The sequence below is a fragment of the Schistocerca serialis genome, chromosome 6 (assembly GCF_023864345.2).
Source record: "Schistocerca serialis cubense isolate TAMUIC-IGC-003099 chromosome 6, iqSchSeri2.2, whole genome shotgun sequence".
Lineage (NCBI taxonomy): Eukaryota > Metazoa > Arthropoda > Insecta > Orthoptera > Acrididae > Schistocerca > Schistocerca serialis.
This window is the reverse complement of record NC_064643.1, coordinates 595,157,086-595,177,753: the sequence shown is the minus strand read 5'-3', so window position 1 is coordinate 595,177,753 and position 20,668 is coordinate 595,157,086. Positions and strand designations below refer to the sequence as shown.

General features: G+C 43.2%; 1 protein-coding gene across 6 annotated transcripts in view; it reads left to right on the top strand.

The window, feature by feature from the left end:
- LOC126484626 (membralin) overlaps positions 1 to 20,284 on the top strand; it is a 507,394-nt gene extending 487,110 nt beyond the window's left edge. For 3 of the 6 annotated variants that reach the window (XM_050108214.1, XM_050108213.1, XM_050108210.1), the window contains exon 14: positions 18,545 to 20,283. In XM_050108214.1, the coding sequence (XP_049964171.1) occupies positions 18,545 to 19,225 (681 nt within the window). In that variant the 3' untranslated portion in view covers positions 19,226 to 20,283. Of the gene's footprint in view, positions 1 to 18,544 lie in introns of all 6 variants that reach the window. The other 3 variants (XM_050108212.1, XM_050108215.1, XM_050108211.1) reach the window with 2 other exon arrangements.
- Positions 20,285 to 20,668: the final 384 nt, after the last annotated feature.

Genomic DNA, 20,668 nt, shown 5'->3' with positions numbered 1-20,668 from the left:
AATAACCAGTGCGCCATCTGCGATTGAGTAGCGCTGCTGCATGGCGGTAGCAGACACATTTGAGGTACATTAAGTCACACGACTTAGTGCGAGTCCGGCGCGTTCAACACGTTTCCACAGATGTGTATTTAATTGATAACTGTGGTGGCTTGTGTTAGTACTGTGTCTGTAGGACTTGTTCCTGATCAGCAATACCGAAATATCGGCAAAGGTTTCTTGGTCATCATTACCTTGCACGCCCCTCCGCGTCGCGTGCATCACTACGCAGCGCGTTGTGTACCTGCTACCCCATGGATCAGGACCACTTAATCCCTGTAGGAGTCTTGGTTAATTCTTCGAGATTTGCTGTTCCATACAGTTCCACTTTAAAATATATTTCATGTTTAAGAAGAATTAAACTAACGGTTCCCGTCAACACTGGGTGTCTCATTAGACGTGCTATGGGTTAATTCCATTTATTCAATGCAAAGTTGCATAGAACTAAATAGATAGCACACACACACAAAAAAAAAAAAAAAAAAAAAAAAAAATCTGACGGCTTTAAGGGGGGAGGCTTGGTATATTCAGAATGATTTCTCTGTGTACGGAAAGTCAAACGTCGCACAGGTAGCCTTGAAATGAGTTACGAAGTTTTGTGTCATTTTTCGTGCGCTTCACTACCTTTTTTTTGCAACAATGAGTCGGAAGAATGGCTCTGAGCACTATGGGACTTAACATCTGAGGTCATCAGTCCCCTAGAACTTAGAACTACTTAAACCTAACTAACCTAAGGACATCACACACAGCCATGCCCGAGGCAGGATTCGAACCTGCGACCGTAGCGGTCGCGCGGTTCCAGACTGACGCGCCTACAACCGCTCGGCCACACCGGCCGGCAGTTGGAAGAATCTTACGTAACATTATCACATTATAAATATTTGAAGAAACTTCTTCGACCAAACGAAGTATGTTGCTCGAAAAATACCTAAAAAGTGTCAGTAGTGAAACCAAGCAAAAGGAAGTCGTAACTTCGGGAGCACCATATTCTCTGTGAGCTTGGCTTGAAGCGCAACGCTACTTGGCGAATGACGTCTAGCAAATATGGCACGTTTCTCCTCTTACGTATCGGTCACGAGTTGTCAGCACGGACCAGGAAAACTGCCGAGTGGCTGCTTGTTCCGACACCTCCACATGGCTGTTTTCTATAAACAAAAAAAGTAAATTTTGTATGGAAATTATCTGTAATTCCGGGAGGCCAAGTTTCTGTAAGAACTGAAAAGTCATTATATTATAGAAGTGTGGAGACATGTACAAGGGGTGTTCCTGCAGCATTTAAATATACATCTTGCCGCATCGTTGTGACTAGCTGAAACTATCCAGACTGTCACTTGCAAACACACACAAAAGATAGAGGAGGTGAAAGCTCATAGTTGCTGGTAGGTCTCCACAGATGTTTGGAATCACACTACCTACGTATTGACGATGAAACACAGAAATTGTAACGGAATTAAATACAAAATGCAGAATGCCGACTTAAGACAAGAAGACCGACTCTTCTTACTGACTATGTTAGAAACCATTCCTGTGACACTAGTTATAGACTCCGATGCTTGACTTCATGTTTACTGCTGACAGTTTTAGCTGTGCTGCACAGCACTTTATGATGCGGCCAGATCATGTCCACCCCAGAGATAACACTCATCTTAAGAACGTTAACTTGATATCTGGCCGGCCGAAGTGGCCGAGTGGTTCTAGGCGCTTCAGTCTGGAGCCGCGCGACCGCTACGGTCGCAGGTTCGAATCCTGCCTCGGTCATGGATGTGTGTAATGTCCATAGGTTAGTTAGGTTTAAGTAGTTCTAAGTTCTAGGGGACTGATGACCTCAGAAGTTATTTCCCATAGTGCTCAGAGCCATTTGAACCATGATATCTGTGGATCAGGTTCGTAACCTGAGCGGCCAAGACTATCATTCAGAATGAACTTGCGTTCTGCAGCCGAGTATGTGGTGGTACGAATCATCACAGCGGTTCAAAACTATGTACCGATCCGGGACTTGAACTGCGACCTTTGTTTTTCACGGGCAAGTGCTCTACCGACTAAGTTACCCAAGCACGACTTACGGCCCTTCCTCACAGCTTTAATTCCTCCAGTACATCATCTCCGACTGTACGCGCACACGTTCCCGGAAGAGTGAAAATTTATTCTATAAAGAATCCCCTTGACTGTGGCCAACCTATGTCTCCATAATCTCCTTTCTTCCAGGAGTGCTTGTGCCGGAACTTAGGCAGCAGAAATTCTGTGAAGTTTGGAATGTCGTGCTTAGATATCTCAGTCGCTAGAGCATTTGGGCGCGAAGGGTAAAGGTCCTAGGTTCGAGTTCTGGTCCGCCACACAGGTTTGATCTCCGGGAGTTTCGGTATAATTCACATTTGATTAATTGTCCTGGAATGTGTCACGAATATCTTCCCCAAATCACAACTGCTGCTCGCACCACCTTGTGTTCTCCGTCGTTTCTCGTCTGACGTCCGTCCTTCCTGTGGAGCAGAAGGTTGTCCCTCGCCATCCAGCTGCAGCTCTGCTCTGGATGTCGAGCAAATTCAATCGTTTTGTGCATGTGCACCATTGTTTTCATTGTCACTGAGCGTCACACTAAGCACTGTCTTTGCTGAGCCGTTGCGACAAACGCAATTGTGGCTGCTTTCGTTCATTTAGACGGTGATATGCCCCAGTGTAGCGTGTCTAGTGGACTTTAGTTGTTGCCGACATAAACCTTGTACGTTATAGGCACTTGCAGCTGTGCAATCTCGACGAGATTTATTTACACTGATGGCAATAACCCATAAACGGGAGACTTCCACTATCGACACACAAGAAACGGTACATGTACCCAGCTGCTATAAAGACAATGCCCCTTGGCCTCGCGGTCAGAGATTATCCCATTTAGGAACTCTGATAAATCACTTAGTTCGCTCGTGACAGAAGTAAACGAAAAGCACACAGAATGCTCTTCAATATATTTCATTTCCCCATCGGTACCAGCAAGGGTTGGTCTAAAAAACATTAGCTACTACTTTAGTGACGACAAGTTGAGAGTCAATAAATAGTTCTGAAATGATTGCAATATGGGAAGTCGTACATATTTCACTCTTACTTATCTAAAAAAATTGTATCATCCTTTTTATGTCAGTTGCGTGAGCCATGTAAATAGAGTTCCATGACGTTCTTTTAGTGAATTCTCGCCATCCTTTCTATGGTTTTCGAAAACGAAATGTGTGACCTCTGCTTTTGTCCATGTAAATTTCAAATTTATTTATTTTTAGTGAATGAGAAGATATCGAGCTCCAAGCTAGCTCATTTTTTAGATGGAAGCATTCCATTGGATACTGATCGTTGCGTCGTTTTGTACTGTACATGTGACACCGATTTTGCGGTTGTTTGATATGTTGAGCAGCTTTAGGACAGAAGAGAATGAAATAAATATAATGAATAAGTATTACATTCAAAATAAATGTTTTCTTTCCCGTAGCTATGTAAGAGATCGCTTCGGATTACCGCCAAGGAAGATCAAGTCTCCTGCAATCCGTTAATTTTGTTGCCGTTCGCCATACAGTAGCAGTCCGATAAAACGGTGTGACATTAAAATGTGCTTGAAACAAAGGAGTCTGACTGACTTACTCCATGCAAGAGAGTCTGCACCTACTGTCTATCTCCATCACTGACTGGAGCTGTAAGGGTCTAGCTACGCATGTCCAGGCCGTATCCGTACCGAGACACGTCTGAGTAGACGCTGTCACTCAGAGGGTGAAATAGGGTCCTGTCATACATGTCCAGGCTGTGTCCGGGCCGAGGCATGTCTGAAAATCCGCCGTTACGCCGGTGGATAAAGTAGGGTCCAGTCACACATGTCCGGACCGTGTCTGTGCCGGAAACGTCCGATTATGCGCCATCGCTCAGAGGATGAAATAGCATCTTGCCAAAAATGTCTGGGTTGTGTCCGTGTCGAGACACATTTGCGTATCCGCCGTCATTCGGAAGATGAAATAGGGTCTTGTCAAACTTGTCTGAGTGGAACACACCTCACAGTCTCCTCCACATTTTTGAAATAGTGTGCTATAACTTTACATTTTTACTGAAACATATAGTAAGATCCTTGTTATATGAGAGCAGATTTTTCACCCACTCATATCCAGGCCAATTGTCTTCAAACCTCTCTTCTAATCTTCCACTTCGGCCCAAGTAGCACTTCACAATATTCGTAACATCACTGGTCGTAATTGGCTGACATCATTCTGCACATTTAAATAAACCACAGATTTCTAACATCAAGACATTTTGTCCACCTATTTTCAAAGGACTTTTTATTATTTAGCTTCCTTGAAAGCGGACTAACAGATATTCCGTATCTTTTTGATGTATTGCTGAGAAATATTTTACATGCCTTCGCTTCATTAACAGCTTTCTGGGAGCTTGTCTCGCTATATCTGTGACAGCCAGCTGGTCCAATCTTCCTTTTGTAGGCTCGAGGCATGTTTCAATTCACCTTGAAAAAAATGATTTTATGTATTAATGCCTGTAGCTAACGTATAACATAACGAAACATATCCTAACTTTCCTTACATCAAGACTGATAGTTGTCCTGCACTTTCCAGTGTCAGGGAACCGTATTACTATTACCGGAGTAGGTGTACAATAGTTTGTTTGCAGAGTTTCGGAAAACAAGATATTTTACAGTTTGGTGTGTTGTCTTATTATTATTATTGTTATTATTACTATTATTATTCACGTTTGGGCCCAATAGGACCACGCGAGTACAAGCCATCAATGCCACTTCTGATACTTTGCCTTTCTTTGTGTCCAAATTTGTTTCATCCTTTCAGAATGAAGTCTCTCTCTTTCATGAGACCACGGTGTTCCACTCCGTTGTCTAACTTCCCTCTGACCAACTTTGCAATGAAATATCCTTTGTCTGAACGTTTTTCTGTCTGTAACGTCTGCCTGAGTTATACCGGCTACTTTAAGATACTTCGTAATCGCAGCGATCCATTTAATTGGCTCAGTTTTGGCGTTACTTCTGTTTTCGTAGAATTCTACTACTTGTTTTGTCAACCTAGTGGGTGGCATTCTTTTGATGTGCCCATAAAATTTAACTCTTCTTTTTCTCATGTCACCATATATGTGTGTGTATCCTTCCATTTCCTTATTACTTCTGAGCCTATAAGTTTTCCATCAGTAATTTTGGGGCCTAACATTTTCCTAGTAATCTTTCTTTCAATCTTTTAAATTTCTTCGGTATCCATATTTCTATTTAAAATTAAAATTTCTGCTCCATAAAGACACTCAGTTTTGATTACAGTACTGTAATGTCTAAATTTACTGAATTTAGAAAGTGGCTTTTTATTATAAATATTTTGTGTTGATTTGAATGCAGTTGCCATTTTTTGACAGCGATCTTCGTCTGCAGCTTTTTCCAGGCCGTTTACTTGTGTGATTTCCCCCCAAGTATTTAAACTGAGAAATACTTTTTATTTTTCCATATTTTGTGTTCAAAAACCTAGGTGTTTGTTGCATGCCATATATTCCGTTTTTTCGAATGATATGTGTAGTCCTACTTTCCCCCCAACTTCTTTAAGAATTTTAATTTGTTTTTGAGCTGTAGTAATATGCCTAATTAAAATTGCCACATCATCTGCAGAGTCGAGGCAATCTACTGTGATATTACTTCTGCCTAACTTGATTAATTTATTTACATTTTGACTCGACTTTTGTTCTCGCAGTTCTGTAATCACCTTTTCCAAAACACAGTTAAAAAGTAATGGGAAGAGTCCATCTCCCTGTGTAAAACATACATACACACACACACACACACACACACACATTTATATATATACACAGGGTGCTACAAAAAGGTACGGCCAAACTTTCAGGAAACATTCCTCACACACAAAGAAAGAAAATATGTTATGTGGACATGTGTCCGGAAACGCTTACTTTCCATGTTAGAGCTCATTTTATTACTTCTCTTCAAATCACATTAATCATGGAATGGAAAAACACAGCAACAGAACGTACCAGCGTGACTTCAAACACTTTGTTACAGGAAACGTTCAAAATGTCCTCCGTTAGCGAGGATACATGCATCCACCCTCCATCGCATGGAATCCCTGATGCGCTGATGCAGCCCTGGAGAATTGCGTATTGTATCACAACCGTCCACAATACGAGCACGAAGAGTCTCTACATTTGGTACTGGGGTTGCGTACACAAGAGCTTTCAAATGCCCCCATAAATGAAAGTCAAGAGGGTTGAAGTCAGGAGAGCGTGGAGGCCATGGAATTGGTCCTCCTCTACCAATCCATAGGTCAGCGAATCTGTTACTGAGAAGCGTCAGAACACTTCGACTGAAATGTGCAGGAGCTCCATCGTGCATGAACCACATGTTGTGTCGTACTTGTAAAGGCACATGTTCTAGCAGCACAGGTAGAGTATCCCGTATGAAATCATGGCGGTGAATCGAGGAAGTACAGTACATACTGACCGAAACTAAAATGAGCTCTAACATGGAAATTAAGCGTTTCCGGACACATGTCCACATAACATCGTTTCTTTATTTGTGTGTGAGGAATGTGTCCTGAAAGTTTGACCGTACCTTTTTGTAACACCCTGTATAATCTTTGACACACACGTTTTTTGTATCACTGTAACACCCAGTATCTCTGGCCACTGTGAGGGACAATTTCCATTATTTACACCGAAAGTGTCTCTCCTCAGAAAAGATGACTTGTTGAAAAGGACACGGTGTTCCAAAAAATTCGAATGGCTCTAACACTACGGGACTTAACATCTGAGGTCATCAGCCACCTAGACTTAGAACTACTTAAACCTAACTAACCTAACGACATCACACACATCCATGTCCGAGGCAGGATTCGTACCTGCGACGTAGCAGCAGCGCGGTTCCGGACTGAAGCGCCTAGAACCGCTTGGCCACAGCGGCCGGAAACGGTGTTCCAATTCAGACCAGTAGTTCCAAATCACCCTAGATTTTGGAACGTTAAATTTTCCACAAGACGGTCCTTTTCGTTTTTTTGTATAGGACTAATAGTTTGCACGTAGCGAGCGAGATGATCTGAAAACCTCGCGCCTGTTTTATGAAATCCGGCTATATCACTGCGCTGTGCATAAAACGTCGGCGGCAAGGGCAGCCGAATCGCCCGGTATAGCGTATAGAACGTACGTAGATGGCGTTACACGTGCCTGCCTTTACGGCAGCGCTGACTTGCTAATCATTTGCGTAACGAAGCGTAGAGCACTACAGTGCGTGTCGGTTTGACGTTTGTTGCGTGACGCCTTCGAGGTGTCACTATATTAACGGAGAGCAATGCCCTTGTTGTTTGAGTTAAGATATCTTGGCACGTCCCCGTTCTACCGCTGGGAACAAGACGTCGTGTGGCTGCGGCATCGTGATTAACATATTGTTAACTGGAGCCTGAAGCAGCAGCAACTGCTGGCGGAGCGGCGCGGCGCTAGGGCTGCGGCGGCCGGCGTTATCTGCTGCCCGCGCTACGCCCTGCTCTGCATATGCATGGCGCACCCCAGGCCAGCGCCGCGGTCCTCGCGGTCACTTGCTTCTGGCTGCGGGGCGTGAAATGCGGGCCGTTCGGTCTCCTCCACTCCGCGCTCTTCACTCAGCCGTGCGACATCGGCAGCGTTTACCGTTGGTCGCCCATTACACGCAGCGCCTCGAGAGCTGTTTGGCTCGCTCCTAAATGGTCCGTTACGTTCCAGCTGGCGCGCCGTACCTGATGGAAACTTGAACAGTTTCCGCCTTACGTCTGTACGACACCTGCTACTGTTGTCATAGGCGGGTTGAATGTGTGTTTTCTGTAGGGCTGTCCAGCGGGTATCTGTTTTGCACGGTAGTGGGATATTATATAGCAGACGCTAAGATTGCACACTGCTGGATGTCCCGTGCCCTTCTTACGATGAAGGTATCATAACAATGCGTGTATGAAGCACGGGCCCTTCTTACGATGAAGGTATCGTAACAATGTGTATGTTAAGCACGTTATACAGCAAGATGACAAAAATCATGGGATAGCGATATGCACGTATCCAGATGGCGGTAGTATCACGTACACAACGTGTAAGGGGACGGTACATTGGCGGGTTTGTCATTTGTATTCAGGTGATTAATGTGGAAAGGTTCCCGACGTGATTATGGCCCACGATGAGAATTAACAGGCTTTGAACTCGGAATGGTAGTTGCAGCAAGACGCATTGGGCATTTCATTTCGAAAATCGTTAGGTAATTCAGTATTCCGAGATCCACAGTCTCAAGAGTGTGCCGGGAATATCATGCATTTCCTCTGAAGACGGGCAGCGCAGTAGCCGATGGTCTTCACTTAACGACCGAGAGCAGCGGCATTTGCATAGAGTTGAAACTTCCTGGCAGATTAAAACTGTGTGCCGGACCGAGACTCGAACTCGGGACCTTTGCCTTTCGCGGGCAAGTGTTCTACCAACTGAGCTACCCAAGCACGACTCACGCCGCGTCCTCACAGCGTTTGCATAGAGTTGTCAGTACCAACAAACAAACAACACTGCGTGAAATAAGTGCACAAATCAATGTGGGACTTAAATCGAACGTATTCGTTACGACAGTGCATCGAAATTTGGCGTTAATTGTCTATGGCAGCAGACGAACCGACGCGAGTGACTTTGCTAACAGCACGATATCGCCTGTAGCGCCCCTCCTGAGATCGTGACCATATCGGTTGGACTCTAAGTCAATTGGAAAACAGTGGCCTGGTCAGGTGAGTTCCAACTTCAGTTGGTAAGAGCTATTGGTACGGTTAGAGTATGGCACAGGCTCCACGAAGCCACAGATCTAATTTGTCAACGAGGTACTGTGCAATCTGGTGATGGCTCCATAATGTTGTAGATTTTGTTATGTGGAATGGACTGGGTAGTCTGATCCAATTGAAGCGATCATTTACTGGAAATGGTTATGTTCAGCTACTTGGAGACCATTCGTGTACTTAATGTTCCCTAGCAAATATGGGATTTTTATGGATGACAATACTACGTGTCACTGTACTACAATTGTTCGCGATCTTAACAACATTGTGGACAGTTCGAGCGAATGATTTGATCACCCAGATCGCTCGACATGAATCCCATTGAACAATAATGGGACATAATAGACAGCTCATTTCGTGCACAGCATCTTGCACCGGCAACACTTTCGCAATTATGGCCGGGTATAGAGGCAGCATGACTCAGTATTTGTGCAGGGGACTTCCAACAACTTGTTGAGGCCATACCATATCGAGTTTCTACGCGGAACAAAAGTAGGTCCGACACAATATTGGGAGCTATACTATGACTTCTGTCACCTCAGTGTATGTTTTTGGATGCTGGTCGAAGGCTGGTTCATGCAGTCTGTTATCCTTAAGTGTAATTCACTCAAGCTGAAAAATCTATCCTGTTACTAATATCTTGTTTTGATCTTAATTGGTTGGTAACATCGTTTCGATTTTCTAAAGACGCAAGTCATATATAGATCGTTAAACCATAGCCATTATAGTTTTATTATTATTATTATTATTATTATTATTATATTATGTCGTCTTTGGCGACGTCTTCGTATAACGTAAGAGAATAGGGTTCTGCCTGTTCTGTCTTCACCAAGTCAATACATGTATTTATTTTTGCTATTTAAGTACGTTGGTAAGCAATTTTTCATACTGAAAGTTATCACTGCTATTAATCTAGCTGCCAGGTTCATGGAGCCTAAAATCAACAAATTACCAGTTTTGCTAAAACTGAGAGCAATATTGTATGTATGGTTGACGTGAAAACTACTACTGCAATGACTGGGAGATTCTGTTGGATTGCGAGGTAGCCGATCCGTACGATTTTTGTTAGCGATCCACCAGGCACCTACTTTTGTGCTACAATTTTGATTGATTTTTCGTTCCTGAAAGAAAATAGTTCCCTCGTCAGTTTCTTGTCTTTTGTGAGTAATGACATCTGACAACTGTAAGATTGCCAGTATATAAACTAATGCATCCAATGCAGAGATTGTGATTTTATGTTTATAAAGCTGTGTCTTAAAGATTCTGCCCATGATTAAATGACAGATTTCTATTGGTATGGTAACTGATAGTCAAGAGGGGCGTAATCATGTGTCTAATTGCCCTCATAGGGCCATTGGTTTATGGGTTTATTTGACGATTGTCACCCTTTATTAATAGTTCACTGTTGCTGTCTGAGTTGACATATTGCAATTTTGTCATTCTGAGATAGTAAGTGAAGCTGTAAACGCTTTTTGAAAATGGAGTGCCAGGTGGAGAAATCGGAACATTTCCAAAATATTCTTGTTTCCGTTCAGTAGACGGTGACAGCAGCGGGGGCAACAGAAACATTTGCGACCTGTATGGGGAAAATGCCGTTGGACAGAGCACGACAAGGAAATGGATTTCTTGTTTTAAGGGGAATCGTTTTGACATTAGTTACTTCCCACGATCAGGATGACCTTCGGAGTTTGATGAATATCGTTTAAACGCATTAATCCACTATTGCCCACGTCAGTCTACTCGAGAACTGGCAGATGTTATGTACAATGATCGTTCCATCATGAGGAAGATTAAAAAATGTGGTGTATGGCTACGGCATGCTCCAAGCCAAAATCACAAAAATCTGCGGGTGGGCCTTATGTGCATCTCTGCTTGCTCGTCATCAAATGACTCGTGAACAACGCCGGCCATTCCTATCCTGTAGTGTTACTGGTGTTGAGGAATGGTGTATTTATGCTAACATAAGGAAAGAGAAGGAAATGGTTGAGCGGAAACAAAGCAGCAACTCCCCTACCAAGACCTGAGCACATCCACAAAAGACAATGTTATGCATCTGGTGGAACGCCGATGGTATGGTGTACTACAAATAGCTTCTCTGAGGTGCAAACATCACTGCTGACATTCATTGTCAACAACTGAGACGTCTTGCTGTCGCAATCCAAGAACGACGACAACCAGGAAGACTGCCTGAAGTGATTTTACTCCACTGTAACGCCCGCCCACCTGCTGCTAGACTGACAAAAAACAATATACATAAGTTGGGCTAGGAAGTCATTCCGCATCCACCTTCTTCACCAGATCTTGCGTCCTCAAGTACACCTTTTCCGCGCTCTATCGAGCAACCTCCAAACAATTTCCTTTGTGGATGAAAATGCGTTCCGAACATGGCTCGACGAGTTCGTCGCCTCAAAACTACGTGGTTTCTACAGTAACGGAGTCGGAAAGACACCCCAACGTTGACAGACCGTTGTAAATAGTGAAGGAGAACATATTATTGATGTTCAAAGGTCTCTGTTATGTGTATCTGTTGTGTTTATTAAACTCGTGGAAAAACGGAACGAACTAATATGCCAACCCAATAGCTACAGACTTCGTGAACTCATTTATCAGATAAACTGTCTAAACATAAGATTCGAGCTACGAGTTGTGATTGTCATCTCGAAGAAACCTATTTTAAGACATGAGAGCATGGAGAGCTGAATCAATGTGCTGCTTCAAATGCAGGAAAGGAACTGCCTTCTGATATTCCTCTTTTGGTTCCATCGTCTGGTTTTGTCTTTTGGCACTGTGGCGTGAGATTTCAGCTCGCCAGAAATACAGGTTGCAAAATAAATACTAATTTTTTGGAGGTGATAATTAAAACTTTGACTTCGCTTCGTACAGTGCCAGTGAGGCGTTTGGTTCACTCCATTGTTCATGTGAAGTGCTTGGGCTTCCTGTCAGAGTTGTTAATTTGTTGAGGAGTGTGACGCTGTTGGGATTAAGCGAAGAGACCGCCTCCCTCCCTGTAGCTTCCGCGGCCCGCGCGCTGTCTGACTGTTCTTCCGTCCTCTCCACTTCCCCCCTCTCACTCCCTTTACCCTCAGCACCAGACTCTGGTGGTAGACGCCCGCCTGACCGCCGCCGACGCAGCCTCATCTGCATATTGAGCAGCCACCAAGATTAAAATGCTTCACTATGCAAAATAATTCGTCGGCTTGTTGCCCGCGGCTGCCAGCCCACAACGGCGTTTTCTTGCACGGCTGCTGCGCTTGTAATCCTGTATGCTCGGTTATTCACTTCGAGGGAGATGTGATGCTCTCGCCTTGCGGGCGTTTCTTCCGATACGGCGCCTTTTCTGCAGCATACTCGATGGATTCGCTTAAATGGAACAGAATGTTTTGTGTTGCTGTTCGGTTGGTGGAGGAGTAAACGTTAGTAAAGAGTCTTCTGGTGTGTATTCCACCCCTATTCACTTGCAGTCCCTACCTGAAGCAAAATTAAAAATCGACCATCACGTACGTTAATTCTGAAGAGAGGTAGACTAATTGCTGTAATTAGTTTTCTTCAGCTCTAGAAATGTATTTCAAAGACAGGCCACGTCCATGCATGAAGGTTCTGGGGAAAAAACACAAAAGAATTGCCAGTTGCACACACTTCACGATTAATACTACGTCAAAGCTCCCAGTGTTGTCAGCTAGACAAACAACGAATGTCTTTATATTGTTTAACAACCGTTTTGATCGTCACAAGTCCACATGCACGAGCTACTGAGCATTGTTCGTACCTGTTCCACTCACTTCCGAAATTTACGATCGAGCAGTGTGATGTGTTGATTAAGACGCTGCTCTCATAATGGGGAGGCACTGGGTCCATATCAGCGTACGGAAAAAGTTTTTCTTAGAAATTTCTCTCTGTTTTCCCGAGCATTATGGTGGAGTCTTTTTGAAAAAATTCTTTTCCTCCTCCTCTGACGAATACAGTCTACGATCTATATCTAATAGCTATGCTGTGGACGAGACGTTAAATATCCCTTCGATTTACGATAAACAGATATAACCCTTCCATTACTAGTATCGTATCTGAAAGGTAAATAATATAAAAAATTTCGATAAAAATTCCAACGCCAGTTGTACTGAACTCCGAGGCTTGTATAAATACATTACAAAGGTGAAGTGGTTAGGCTGACAGACGGCGTAAACCAACGCCCTTTCATGTGTACCTAAAACAGGTTAGTGAATGAAAAACCTTAAACAAAGCGCAATTGTGATAGAAAGTCTCCTGACTCCAAAGGGTGGTACACTGAGGACCGCCTATTGTGACGTAACCAGTAAATAGAAGAATGTGGTACATGCAGTGACCATACCCCTCTTGTACCACCCTCCCCCACAGGCCCTCTCTGACCGCGTGGTGTGTGCGTGTGTGTGTGTGTGTGTGTGTGTGTGTGTGTGTGTGTGTGTGTGTCATATTCATGGTTGTTGTTATAAACACATCAACATCATAATAATTTATTGTTTTGTGTTCATCACTTGTGTGTAATAATTTTATTGTGCTGCGCTGAGCAACGAACTGCCAGCATCCGTCGTCAACAAAAATGGTCTCAAATAGCGGTGCGTGATCTATTTTAAACAGTTGATGATTTACATATTTTAAATACTTTGACAAATTATTTGACACAACAACAGTTTATCAATATCTTAAAACTACTAGTTTCCGTAAAACAGACTATCCTCAGGCGTGTAAGAAGACGTTAATTACAGTTCGTATCTATAATCATGCTCATTCCCATGTAGATCAACGGTGTGTATTATGCAATATGCGATATGTTTGCGAGGCTACTCTGACCTTGTCCTACAGCCGGTCAACTTATTGCTCGACACGTTGACTGCCAGTCTAAAAGTTATTTCGTACCTGACGACCTCGCCGCTGCGCCCATTGCTAGTTGACTCGTAGCAAATATGTACGATTTACGGGTCTTGGGCGTCAGGGACAGGTATAGTAAATTTTCTGGCCGTGGTGGAACAGAATTTTTATTTTCACGCATGGGAAAAACTAACATAAAAATGCGTACAAAAGTTCATACAAATATTTTAGCTTTAGACGTAAAATATATACATGTGTCACTAATGGTAATGAAAATAAAGGTTTTTTTTTACGATAATATATGTTGAAGCTCTCTTCCACGCAAAGAACCTGATTTTCTTCATAAATGGGACAGAAATACCACGATTCAGGCGTTTGTTTTGTTTCGTGCGCGGCTTTGTTGACCGCACTTTTTTTCTCTAAATAATGAAAGCTGCCACCTGTCCTGGTTTTCTTCTGAGTGTCTGGAATCTTATCCCCAGTCAAAGCCTGAATAAATTTTTCTCTCAAAGCTAGAGACTTGATACTCCTTCCCTGCTGCTTGACTATAAAACTGATGGGCATTATGCAGATAAATTTCCATTATTTGTAGAGCAAGCTTTTTCGGCCATCTATGAGTTAGTAGCAGTGCTGAATAATACAACAGCGTTTGTTCTGACCGATTGACACCTGCCATTCCGTTGTTGTAGTTTCTGACTATGTTTGGTTTCAAGGCAACTTTGCCGTTTTATTGCGAACTTCGACCATTTCGGAACGGCGCTTATGAGAAATGCTCAGGGCTTCCCTTTTGTCCTTCCATTTGCAAACAACAACGGTGTCATCTTTTCGCGCCATCTGACCTTTCTTCAGTTTCATAGTAACTAACGATTTTAGGTTTTCCTTTCTGTTGTTACGTAATACTCCACACACATAGTTTATGTAAGTCGACAACAGTTTTGTGATACAGAATTACAAAAATTGTACATATAAAAAAGACCATATTCCTTGTTCAACAAAACTTCCTTCAGGTGTGAAACAAATTCTAATGCATGACCCATCTCTGCCTTCTCCTGTGGTTTGCTATAGTAGATATTTATTTTGGGAACCACTCCATTAGATTCATAAAGTTTTACACCACACTTGTGTTTCTTGTTCTTGGTATACTGCCTTAAAAGACAGACGGCCACGCCACGAAACCATTGATTCGTCAATGCACAGATTCTTCCCTGGAACGTAATTATTGCTCATGATGCTATTGAAATTGTCCAAAACTGATCTAATTCTGTAGAGTCAGTCACTGGATTGCAATGAGTTGTCTGAGAAGTGTAGAGATCCCAGTAACAGCTGAAATCTATTTTTACTCGTAACAGATCTCCAAAATGGGACGTGAAAAGGTTTTGTATCCCAGTAATGTTCTCTCAGTGCAGAACAACAATGTCTCATGTGCACCAACAGCCCCAGAAATACTTTCATTTCCACAACATACCTCTCTCTCTCCATCTCGAGAGCCTGGTGGATCTTCTCCTCCTACGTTTTTTTGCTTCCTGGCTTGCATATAGATTTGTTTTCTCGCATAAAGACATTAGGAACTCTTCGGGCCGGCCGAAGTGGCCGTGCGGTTAAAGGCGCTGCAGTCTGGAACCGCAAGACCGCTACGGTCGCAGGTTCGAATCCTGCCTCGGGCATGGATGTTTGTGATGTCCTTATGTTAGTTAGGTGTAACTAGTTCTAAGTTCTAGGGGACTAATGACCTCAGAAGTTGAGTCCCACAGTGCTCAGAACCATTTGAACCATTTTTTTGGAACTCTTCCGGGAGGGAAAAAAGAATCGATAAGTCCACTGGCATCTAAATTTTGTTTGTCTAATTTCAATCCCATATCTGGTGCATCTTGAGGAATGTCACTCTACTCATCAGTGTTGTACGTAGTGCATGCTAATGGACCAACCTGCTTGTGTTCTCCATTACATTCACTGTTATCTGCATATGAGTCCTCACTTGAATACTCAAGTGGAGATGGTTGGCAGAGTTTTCCACAATCCGAGAATTTGTCCATAAACTCGTCCCATTCCAATTCGTTCACGTTAGCTAGCTGTTCACTCAATTTCTTATTACTAGCCAGTTTACGAGGAAAATTGAACGCAGGTAACGATACTGGTGTGAATCATCTACAACGAAGACTGAACAACTACTAATACAGTTACAACAAAGACATGTATCGTATTGTCGAACATCATTCGAAATACGCAAGCTTGTGACTGATTGTGATAACGAGTTATCTCGTACTTGGCGTCCGAGCTGAACTCTCGACGCCAACTACGAGATAACATATAGGCTCCACTTTTCCATCAAGAATTTTTTAAAGTTTCGGTGGTATAGATGGACTACAAATGAGATGACGAATCAAACTGTCTGAAGCGCTTAACATGGCTTGCAGTTTACTCATTTTGACCATGGCACTCAAGGTGTAAATACATTCGAATATATCAGATTCTCTTCCGATTTTTACAGTGTTATTACAGTTAAAATGTAAAGTCGATATAATTATAAATGATGGTGATTGGTCGGGGCCGGCCGCGGTGGCCGAGCGGTTCTAGGCGCTTCAGTCCGGAACCGCGCGACTGCTACGGTCGCTGGTTCGAATCCTGCCTCGGACATGGATGTGAGTGATGTCCTTAGGTTAGTTAGGTTTAAGTAGTTTTAAGTTCTAGGGGACTGATGACCTCAGATCTTAAGTCCCATAGTGCTCAGAGTCATTTTAACCATTTTTGATTGGTCGCATGTCCTGAAATTAATGTTCCCCCTCCTTTATATATATATATATATATATATATATATAGCTGAGGACGGTCGGTTTGACCGGAACTAGTAGTTCCGACGTGCAGCCATTGTGTCGAGTCATGATTTTTCAAAAATTTTCTTGGTACTGTGCAACAATTTTTATTGATTCCCGCACGTGAGCAGTTGTCACCTGAGGATGACTGACGAGCCGAAAACAGACGAGCTCTGAAATGAATGAAATTGTTGTGAGACCTGATTGTATAATAATTGTATTGGTGTATAATAACCAAGGAATGAAGCTAAAGCTGGTAGATGACAAAACTGTTCTGCGGAATAGATCTTTCATACGGTCAGAAGGAATAGTAGTCTCATTTTTACGGGCTGATTACTTGCTTACTGTTCCTTCAGCTTCATTTGTGATCCATATCGTTGATCTCTTTTTTTTTTTTTTGTTGGGGTGGTGATCAGGCGTCACATGTCATCAGCAAAACTTGTGGAAATGCCTGAAATCTGGAAGACGTGAATTTATTCCTGTGGAGTATGTAATCATGACTCGTGCCAACAAATTTTGTCCTTAGGTTGATTTGCCGCACAGTTTTTGGTGTTACGTTACAGCTTCTTTTTGTGCAAGGTGTAGTAGGATAACGTTTTAAAAATTTGGCAAATGTAGATGATCTGATTTAGACCTTCTTTATGTAAGGAACGTGCAGCCGGAAATGTGAAATAAAATTTATACACAGTATGCATTTTCTACGCTTTGGTAGTCCAAATGAAACACAACAATACTGTATTTTAGAAAACGTTTATTGATAATACAGTACAATCGAATACTGTAAACCGAACCTGTGCTGACGTAGAGTAAATGTTCAGTGTGATGACGAGCAGCGTCGTTGCATAATGTGCAACGACGAACAATGCCCCGTTTCATTCTCTTTACTATTTCGTGGTCTGGTCTGATGGTATCATACGCTGTAAAGATGCGCTCAGTTACCTCAGATGCTATTCCTACTGTGTTGAGTACACAAGGGACTTTACGTAACAACAACCACCCCCCCCCCCCCCCACCCCCCCCCCCCCGAGGAAGAAGTCAAGAGGGGTGAGGTCAGCGGAGTGCAAAGGCCAGGGGACTGGGAATCCCCTTTCGCCGGCCGGGGTTGCCGAGCGGTTCTAGGCGCCACAGTCTGGAACCGCGCGACCGCTACGGTCGCAGGTTCGAATCCTGCCACGGGCATGGGTGTGTGTGATGTCCTTAGGTTCTTTAGCTTTAATTAGTTCTAAGTTCTAGGGGATTGATGACCTCAGAAGTTAAGTCTCATAGTGCTCAGAGCCATTTGAACCATTTGACCCAATCCGCTTTCAACTATTTTCTACCTGAAGTTGGTCGTGAGAGATGCCTTGGTCTGACAATCAAAGTGTGCTGGATGACCATCGTTCTAAACCACAAAAATGGTTCAAATGGCTCTGAGCACTATGGGACTCAACATCTTAGGTCATAAGTCCCCTAGAACTTAGAACTACTTAAACCTAACTAACCTAAGGACATCACACACACCCATGCCCGAGGCAGGATTCGAACCTGCGACCGTAGCAGTCCCGCGGTTCCGGACTGCAGCGCCAGAACCGCTAGACCACCGCGGCCGGCTCTAAACCACAGACTGGCGCACAGTTGCTAGGGAACATCCTCCACAACTTAACTGAAGGCATTCTCCAGAAACTTGAGATACCATGCACCATTCAAACGATATGAGCAGATGTGTGGTCCAGCAAAATGTTCTCCAAGAACTTCAGCCCAAACGTTCACTGAGAATCTCGCCTAGTAACCTTCTGTGCAGGTAGTGTGTGGATGTTCAATAGCCCAGCGGTGGATGTGGGAAATTTATTTCACACTTCCGGCTACAGATTCCTTATAATAAAACTTTCAAAATTTCATCCTCTACAGTATCTCTAATTTTTAAAGCGTTACTCTCTTACACCCTGTGTGTCATTCACTTGTTTTTCTGCACACTTCTGTCAATATGTTTCGTACCCATAAACATGCACGCGAAGATTTTGTTAGTACATAACGTTGCTCCGTCATGATAACTTACTTTTATATGCTTTGTTTCAGCATTCGATGCTGTACTTCTTCCACCATTACGAGCTGCCAGTGATCCTCCAGCAGGCTCATATCCAACACCTGCTGTTGCGGACTCAGCAGCAACAGCAACAACAGCAGCAGCAACAGCAGCCGCCGCCTACGCCACCGCCTTCACCGCAGCAAGAGGCCCCGCCCTCACTGCAGCAGGGTTCTCAGGCGTCGCTCCCGCCACCGTCGTCTGCTGCTCCGGAGGCGGAATCGTCGACAGCTGCCGAAGGTGAGGTGACAGGCGCCGCAGGAGGGAGCGCGTCTCCGGCATCACGGCAGCGAGAGCAGTCCGCGGGCTCCGAACAGCGCGGGCCGGCAGCTGACAGTCAAGAAGTTTTCCCGCCTCGCGTGCAAACAGTCTCACAGAGTCTACAAGAGGTTGAGGAGGATCTTACGCAGTCTTTACAGGCGAGTACGTCTTCATCTGACGCAACCGGAGATCAAACCACCATCTCAGCCAGTGAACGTGAAGAGTCCACACAGTCGCCGCTTAATTCCTCAAAGTCATTGCACCGAGATGTAGGGGTGGAACAGCAGACGAGTCAGCCGGGTCAAGGAGATACGGGGCAGCCGGATGCTCATGTCTCGTCAACATCTCCTACCGGAGACGGATCAGAAAATGACCAACGGCAAGTAGCGACCGGGCAGGAGCAGGATCAGTGACGACAGATTCCCATTGTACCTCTAACATAGTTCCTGTGCTGAATACAAGCAGGTGCTCGTCGTGCTGAATCACTTCTCAAGAAGACGGAACTTTCGCCTATGGGCAACAAGGGAACTGCGACACTCTTCTCACAAATGAGTTGCTGTAAATACTCTGATGCTATTTGCTACAGTGACTTACCACGTGATACGTGGGAGCGTTAAAAGCAGGATATTTTGATAAAATCTGTGTGTGCGTAAAATTGTGACGTGACGTGATGTGATGCCCATGTGTGTTATTATCTGTGAAGACGATATTGTTATATGTACAGGTCTGATGTGATTTTTTTTTTGTATTGTACATATTTGAGGACTATATTCTCTGGAGACCTGTCTTGTTCGTATGTATTGCCCACGATGAAATTTTGGATCCTCAATGCCTGAAGATTGGCCATGTGATGGCTAACTGTTGACATATGTAAAATCATTTTATGGTTTTACATATGCCTACCCTTTATTAATCGCAGCAGACAGTGCTATTTAGATGGTCATAAATGTTAGCACATCCTATCGCGTTTTTGTTAATATTTGCTCTGTACTTTCTGAAGTATTTTAACACTGAAAGCTGTGCTTCATTGAAGGCAAGATTATGACGGGTACTTCAGTCTCAGATGTCGGTGAGATCGAGACCTCTTAGCACCTATTCTACCACTCTGCACTGCGACAGCTGCTTTGTGTTTCTTTTAAATTGAAAATGCTCTATCACTTTTACTGATCAAAATGGCACTTCAGTTAATGGGTAACGTACTTCGAGAAAATTATTGTGTTTACATATTTTGTGGTTCTTTTCGTAGGAAATAAGTGACTGATTCATGATATTTTAGATCTCCATTAATATGTACGAATATCTGTATTGATCAGTCTACCTTGGCAGTTGATTTACAAATACTGTACATTAAAGAGAAATTCGTTTCTGCCATCAGATGTGCATGAAACATTTCGTTTAAGTATGTTTCTAAAGTAAGGCGCATGTTGTGAAGTCTTCTTGTTACAAAGTGTTAATATGTTAAACGAGAAGAATAAATTAAAGCTTTAATAATTCCTATTTACTTTAATGGTTGTTTTATGACATCGAATCAAGTGATCAACTGTGACATTTTACAGATTTTCTTTACTATCTTTATTTTTCTTGATATGTGAGCAAAAAATTGATATCCCATTTCTTGACTGGAAAATCAGCTCATATTCAGCACTCTGTGCTATTGAATGAGTAATGAGCTACTCTAATCTACACCGTCATATGGAATTTATTTATTTTTCTAAGAAACTGTCCGTTTGAATGTTCAATTCGGTAAGTACTATTTCTCCTACTTTCCGACTTTTCTGTTCTGGCATTCATAATAACTTATTGTAATCGTCTCTTATCGGCCAGTTTTTATTTCATTTCTTCTTCACAAGTTTCTA